This window comes from Triticum urartu, chromosome 6A (genome assembly GCF_056163025.1).
Source record: "Triticum urartu cultivar PI428250 chromosome 6A, HENAU_Tu73, whole genome shotgun sequence".
In the NCBI taxonomy this organism is placed as follows: Eukaryota; Viridiplantae; Streptophyta; class Magnoliopsida; order Poales; family Poaceae; genus Triticum; species Triticum urartu.
This window is the reverse complement of record NC_141878.1, coordinates 384,877,939-384,885,770: the sequence shown is the minus strand read 5'-3', so window position 1 is coordinate 384,885,770 and position 7,832 is coordinate 384,877,939. Positions and strand designations below refer to the sequence as shown.

At 45.8% G+C, this 7,832-nt stretch overlaps 1 protein-coding gene across 2 annotated transcripts; it reads left to right on the top strand.

Annotated features, from left to right (window-relative positions):
* The first annotated feature begins 3,565 nt into the window (after positions 1-3,565).
* LOC125513343 (uncharacterized) lies at positions 3,566-5,359 on the top strand. 2 transcript variants are annotated; one of them, XR_007285868.2, is made up of 4 exons: positions 3,566-4,101; positions 4,197-4,391; positions 5,014-5,126; positions 5,287-5,359. XR_007285868.2 is itself a non-coding variant. In XM_048678438.2 (3 exons), exons 1-3 carry the CDS (start codon positions 3,716-3,718, stop codon positions 5,039-5,041), a joined length of 609 nt encoding a protein of 202 aa, XP_048534395.2. In that variant the 5' UTR covers positions 3,566-3,715; the 3' UTR covers positions 5,042-5,359. The 2 variants fall into 2 exon arrangements, 1 of the variants encoding a protein (XP_048534395.2); XM_048678438.2 differs by having other exon boundaries at positions 5,014-5,359.
* Positions 5,360-7,832: the final 2,473 nt, after the last annotated feature.

Sequence of the window (7,832 nt, the reverse complement as noted above, 5' to 3'; positions counted from 1 at the left end):
AGATTCACGGTCACCTCGATAAGCCAGCTAATCATACCAATCGTAACTGCTAGGTCTTCAAGCAGGCAAGCAAGCTTAACGCTGATCACAAGGGGAGGAGACCACCAGGCGATAAGACGACGGATCGGCTCGCCAGTAGAACGCCAGGGGCCAGAAACAGTTTCCCCCCTACGCTCGATCACTCCGGAAACGCGAATAGCAGTTCGTCTTCCGCCGCCCACGTACTGTACTGGCAAAATTTGCACCACGCGCGCATCACTACGCACTCAAGATACCATTGGCATCGGCCGAAGCACAATACGGACAACCCTGCAAGCATTCCCGTAACGTTTTTTTATCTGTTCACCTTATTTTTCTGTATCATCCCTAAAGAACAGGTGACCAGCTGGACAACATCTACAATGGACTCTATCGGAGTTCGGATCCGTATGCTCACCTAAGGGGCTACTTCCGTTAAGGATTCCCCTCCCCGAGGACGGGCGACGCAGACGTGCGACAAGAGGTCCAAAATAATTTTTTGTGGACCACACTCTCTATTTTGAGCCTGTACTATGCACTCTTTCCTTTGATCCCGACCCTGAGCATGTCAAATAGCCGGGTTTGCGGTCTTATATATATATATATATATCAAAACGTACCGTGGTCAGAACTATCGCTGCTGTTGACGCACGCGAGGAGATCCGTGCTAAGCAGCTGACCAGAAAAGTTGGCGCGATTTCTTCGGTTTTCTATGCGACTCCCTCCTGTTTTTCATCTGCCAAGGCCACAGCTTTTCTGCTGTTCACACAGACGCGAGCGGACCTGCCTGACCTGGAGCAGCACTGGGTCTATCACGTGCGGCCGTGGGGGACCAAGTGGAACTTCTCGCTGAAACAGAATCTCATCCCGGAACGGATTCCACCACCGACCTGAATCCAAATCGGCACACAGACGTCTCTCTCCACCCCCACCACGCCGACCCTCCTCCTCCTCATAGCACCGGCGCCACTGCCTCGTGCTCTTCCACCACCTCGACTGAACTATAGCGCCGGCCGCTCCCTCGTCCCCTACCCCAGACCGGGCCATCCTCATGGAGATGGAGCAAGACGGACCGGATCGAGTCTCCTTGTCGCCTCCACCACCGGGAGCGACGGGAACCTCCACCGAGATCTGCACGGGGAGGCCGAGGTCCTCGGCCGGTAGGAGCACTTTCCAGTGCGCTCTTTCTCCTTGTCTACCACCTCCGTCGAGAGCCGCGTGACGGCCACCTCCGAACACGCGGCTGCAGCCCATCCATGGTGTCCGTCTAGAGCCTTACGATGGCCACTGTCAAGCCGGGAGCACGGGATCCACACCTCCGACGGGCAACGAGCAGTGCCAACCCTTCTCGTAGTCTGATGAGCCACCGTGGGTTCACCGGCCACAGTCCTGTGGCTCCCGGTTGATCGAGGGATGAGCCAGCTAGCCCGAGGCGAACTGGACGATGCGTGCACACCAAGCGACCACGGCACCAGCTGGTCGCTTAGGCCAACTACCACGCGTGCAGGCACTGCCGTTTCACCATGTGTCCGCCGCGGCTGTTGATGGCCTCCCGCCTCAATCTGCCGGTCGGCTGGATACGACGACCCTGCGATGCACACATTGGGAGGACGTGAGCGGGCCGTGGTGGGGAGCAGGAGCAGCTGTGGTGTGAAAGGATTGCCGCTGCCAACGCAAATCACACCAAAATCCCTCACGCTATGTTTGGATGTATGCATTGGGAGCCTTGGCATTGCATTGGGTTGAATATCAATATCACACTATATTGGTATTGAGATTGAATGCCAATATTTTTGTTTGGGTGCTTAGATATTCGGAACACGGACTTGATATTGAGGTCGAATGCCAAATGTTGTTTGGGTTGTCGATGTGAGGCATTGAGTTGTATGAGACTTTGCCAGGAGATCGAGCAAAGAGGAGGCTGGACGCTAGACAGGGGAGAAGGGAGATGGTAGGAGCTCTACGAAAAGAGGAAGGAAACAGTCTTCACGGCCTCCACTGTGCTTAGAACATAATTAATATAAAACTGAAACAAAAGACAAGCGCCGCCCGCGCGCTGCTGTCGTTGTCGTGCCCGTCGCCGTCTCACGCGTCGCCATTGTCGTCCTCGTCGCCAGTGAGTTCGATGTAGGGTGGCGGCGTCCGTTCGCTGTCCGTTGGCTAGGGTTCCACTCCCATAACCGACCATCCCTTCCGTGAAAACAATCTTCCCATCTAGCTTTGGTCTCACTCTTCCTTGTCTTTTTGTGAGTTTTTCTCTCGCCTGTGCACATACATACACGCGGCTACTTATTCCTGCTTGTTGTAGCTGCCATGGCTCGGATACACGCCGCTGATACCCCGTGCGCCCTCATCGTTCGTTACACGAGCTCATCCTCAGAGCTGGCGTTGACTGCCATAGTGAGATGCGAAGTCATCGGAGTAGCTGCGTCCGTGAGCCACCAGTGTCACTGCGTCAGCGACTTGGGCATGTGACCCGATAACCTACAGTTTGCACACTGCCTGCATCAAGGCCATGAGCTAGACCATTCTCCCTTATTTATTTTTGTCTGCCTTTTTTCGATTTTGCTGCTGCACGTGACAACCATCCCTTGCTCTCTTTTCATTTGAGGTGTTGCTACATATCAGCATTTTTTATCCCTTTAGTGACCAGTCGGTGGTTTTATTGGCTTATCGGCTTGCTGTTTGTTGGGTGAGGCTACGGATTAATTTTCACAGTACATACTTCCTCGTTGGAATTTTGGAAGAACTTTTTTAGCTCTGAGCTGTGAGCTTGCTGTGGATCCTAAGCCGTTGTCATCCCGCATCCAAACAGTCTCCAGCTGATTGAATTAGCTGTCGTGGAGACTAAAGTGCCTGAATTCATAGTGACTTATTGCATTGGCTGGATACGGACTATACCAAGGCTGGAGTTGATTAGCTCCATTTAACCGGTCTGCCAAAGTCCATAGAGAATCTTAAACCCTAACCCTGGATTGTTATACTGCATTTGAAACGCTTGGTAAAAATCAGAACGGTAGCTACATATTAGCTTCTATGGTTCTAAAATTAGTACGAAGCAGACCCAGAGGAACCGCATTTTTTATGGAGTGGAGAACCTTTAGCGTGGGATTCAAAGCAATCAAATGAAAAAAACGAAATAGGAAACGGGCTCCGTCACGGTGTGTTGAAACTTGGTACAACTCAACTGGAGATAAAAACAAAAAACCTGCAACCATTAGATGGGCTCGCATGTGACAGGCTGTGTAGGGACAAGCCCCGGGCCTCGTGATTGACAGGTTTGGGCCAGAACTTTTACAGAACGTGGCAGGCTGTGTACAGTAACATATATGTGAGGAAAATCAAATAATCAGAGAGAAAAGAGACCGATGAGAATGAAAAGTTCCAATCTCGATGCACCATGTACGGTTCCGATAGTTATTACCATATATATATATATCAAAACGTACCGTGGTCAGAACTATCGCTGCTGTTTGACGCACGCGAGGAGATCCGTGCTAAGCAGCTGACCAGAAAAGTTGGTATATTATATAGGGCCTGATGGGGATGTTTCCGAACTAGTAAGAAAAAGGCCCAACCCAGGTCGACCTTCCCCGATCCTAATCCCCCACCTGCCGCTCCTCTCGACCCAACCGGCGACGTGCTCGCCGCTCACCCCCAACCGGCGCCGCTGCCACTACCTTGCCCTCAACCGGAGATGCGGCCACCGCCCTGCCCCCAACCAGAGATGTTGTCGCCACCACCGTCACCTGCGCTCACCACCGCCATCGTGGCCCTGACCACCAACCGCGCCTCCGCCGTGACCTCCCCCTGCTTCAACTGCAGCAGCAGCCTCCCTTCCCCTTGCTTCCACGACGGCGGCAGCTCTTCGTCCCCGACCGGTGCAGCGGCTGCCTCCATCCCACCCCGTGAGATCCGCAACACATGCCCCCATCCACCCCGCGGGATCCGCCACTGCCGGAGCCGCCCTCCGCCCTGCCATGAGTTGCAGCCCCCGCTTCGGCGCGTCGCTGCCGGCAACAGTTCCGGCGATGAAGGGCTTCGCCTTCTCATCGACCTCTGCACGGGGACCTCTGCCGACGGGTACGTGGGATGCAGCAGTTCAATATAGCCCCTCCACGCCGTTCAACTCCTGTAGCCAGCTCGCTAAAGTCAGCTCCCTTCCCTCTACCGCCCAGTCGTCCCACCCTTGGTGTTAGCTCAGGCTGCTACCTCGACGTCACGCGTAGATGCAAGCTGGCCATGGGGTGGCCACCCCTTGTGCGTGACCTGCACAGGCATCTATCGTCGACCTTCTTCGGCGCATGTCATCGACCTTCCCCGGCATCTCTCACGCCATGCGCGGCTCCCTATCCATGTGCCATATCCCGCAGGTGTTGTGCTCTCTGTCTTTTTGCTAGTTCGTTTTCTAGTTCATTTTCCTAAATCTCACATATAAATGCTGGTGTTATGCTCTCTGTCTTTTTGCTGGCTTGTTTGTTCAAGTATATACAGAAGATTTGGAAATTTGTATGTGAAAATTAACTCTTTGTTTAACTCGTTCGTTCTCTCCTAAATCTCAAGTATGTACAGGTGCTGGTGTGCCAGAATAAGATTAAGAAGTTTGTACTATAAAAATCAGTAATTCATTCTTTGTTTAAGATTGTGTACAGAAGATTCAGAAATTTCCCCAATTGATAGTGTGCCCTCAACCTGTTTGTTTTATGCTTATGAGAACTTACTTTAATTTTTCTGTTCTTTTTGCATATAGTGAACATACAAAAGGTCAATGTAAATTGCTTATGTTCCCGTGTGTTTTGCCCTTTTGCTACGTGAGTCTGTAGCTATTTCCTCACTTTGGCGTTAATGCTTGTAAGGAAACTTTTGTAACTAAGCATTCACTTTGATTTTCCTTTGCTTTGCACTGTGACGTACATAGTTTGATGTGCTTTTTTCTCCTGAGCTTATAAGTAGGATGTCCACTATATTCAAAAACTTACTAGTGCTTGTTGTCAGGTCTGTCCCTCCTTCTTCCCCGGCTTGATGTCCTAAGCAGTGGTGGACGCAGCTACCTGAGGGAGCGAAGCCCGGCCTCCCAGCACCCGCAGTCGCACTGGACCCTACAAAAAGTAAATAAATCGCAAGTTCAGAATAAAAAAACCGAGAAGTTCAAAAACAACCTTTACTGCCTTATGTTGTTTGCCAACAATCTTCAGTTTCTTCAGTAGCTCGTGCACATTTTGCCTAAGCTAGTATGTTCAGAATCTTAAATTGATAGTTGACCTACAGGGATAACCATGTTGATGGTGATTGAAGGATTCCTATAATATTATTATAGAGACTGAAGGCCAACTTTTATGCATGATGTGGGAGGATCCCAGGAATTGTTCTTGACCAATCGATGGATTTCGAGAGATGCATTCATTTCTCACAAGTTTCCAGGGGTTCAAGCTCATTTATATAAGGAATGCTGAAGGTTCAACAGCAGCACACTGTTTACTGTTAAGAGCGCCTACAAATTAGCATACTCTCTCAAATCTCAAAGTGGAACACGTGCTTCTTGTTCGTCTAACGAGCTGTATGACCGAAGTATTTGGGACATTATTTGGAAGTCCAAAGTTCCTGGAAGAGTTAGTATTCGGTAGGAGGGTCGCTACAGGCACATTGGCTACCAAGAAGAATAGGTGGAAGCGCTCACTGGAGACCAAAGTGTTTGTAGTATTTGCAGTTGTGTGGAGGAAAATGAATTTCACTCGGTGGTGGCATGCACAAAAAGCAAGGCCTTAAGGAATGAAATGAGAAGACTATGGGAGCTCCCAGGTGAAAATATATTCCAGGAGTCGGGAGAGGATTGGCTGCAGAATCTGTTATCTACTTGCAGCACTGAAACCTGGGCAAAAATTCTACTTCTTTTTTTCCTGAACTTAAAATTCTACTTCTTCTCTGGCGCTGTTGGCACCTGAGAAATGACTGCATTTTTAAGTTGGGGAAAGAGACAGTAGGCCAATCGGCAGCGCTTCTGGAGCAACATGTTGCTGAACTGGGTATTGGTGGCCATGGTTCGCTAGCAGGTTCAGGGGAAGAGGTTGTGCAACATGTTGTTGAACTGGGTATATGGTGAGCATTGGTTTGTCTTAGCTTTTTCAGTTATGTATTGGGAATTACCTAAAGCTCATCCGCATGATACATTGGGTTGTACATGAGAGCCGCTGATTTTATCGAACTACTGTTTTCAATATTTCTTCTTAGTGACCACATATTGTGTTTCTTTTTGTAATAGTGTGTATTCCAAATATTAAAAAAGTAGAGTAGTTTGATGTTTATAAAAATTCACATTTCCCAAGTTATTAAAGAATAAATCCCAACAAGTTGAAATTGAAAAATGGGAGTAGTTTGATGTTATTAAAAAGTAATAAAAAATATTTGCACAAATGAAAACAAAAGAAGTCCGAATTAAAATAACCGAGAAGTTTGAAATTTGTAAAAGCTATTAGCTACATGTTCAAAAGAGAAAACAAAAAATGGTGTCATTTTTGGCATTTTTATAACTGCTAATAAACATCGATGAATTTTTTAAAAAATGTCTACATGAAAAAAGTTGATTCTATTCATAAGCTTTCCAACGGTATATCATATGCTATATTTCAATAAACAATTCAAAAGTGTGGTGTACATCATTCGAAACAAGTTTTACCGTATTAAAAAATATCTTCTAATCCATGGTGAATTTGAGAAAAATGATCAAAAAGAAAAAAGTTGTGTCTTTTCAGCATGTTTCTGAAGGTATATCATGGGTCTCCCCGCTTTTGGAAAACGGATTTTCCTCGTTTCTAAAAAATAACTAGAAGTTAAAATTTAAAAAACAGAGTGGTTCGATGTTTATTACTACATTAGGATTTTCCCCATTACTAAATAATAAACCAAGGCCAAACTAAAAAAATAGAGCAGCTCAAAATGTATAGAGAAAATGCATTTTCCTCGTTTGTACAAAGAAAAGCTAGATGTTCAAATTTAAATAGCAAAGAAGTTCAATTTTTTTTCCAATACCAAGAAAGTCAAATTAAGAAAACTCAGTAGTTCAAAAAGTTCATAAAATAGATTTTCTCTGTTTTCAAAAAAGACCTAGAAGTTCAATTGGAAAAAGCATAATAGTTTGATATTTATTTAAAATTTTGGAATTTTCTAATTACTAATGAATAAAACCAATAAGTTCAATTGAAAATAACAAAGAAGTTCGATGTTTCTAGCAAAACTCCAATTTTCACATTTCTAAATAATACACAAAGTTCAAATAAAAAGGTTAGAGAGGTTTGATGTCTATAAAAAACTCAGACTTTTTCGTTACTAAAGCAAAATAGAGAGAAGTTCAAATGGATAATAGTCAGAAGTTCATGCACTGCATGGTGTGTGTTTCGTATAAGAAAAAATAAAAATAAAAAGGTGAAGTCCAAAATTTTGTTGCTAGAAGTTCAAGTGCTCGGCCCAAGAAAGTTCAAAAATTCTTGTGAGAGAGGTTGAACAAAAATACGTGACATAATTTCAAGGTGAAAACAACGAGTTCAACTATTGCAAGGAATGCATTTCAGGGGAGAATAAAAGTATAGAAAACTAAAATCTTAAAAGGTTTGTTGAAAGAAGTTCAAGTGCTCTGTCTGAGGAAGTTCAAAAATTCTTGCGAGAGGTTCACCTTGTATTTCCATGTTCAAAAACACAAAAAAGAAATTGTTTTTGCGTTTTAAAATAACTCTCTCAATCCACAAAGAAGTTCAGTTATTATTTGAGAGCAATTTGATTTCAAAAAGAAATAAATTCGTATTATAAAAATGGAAAAAGTT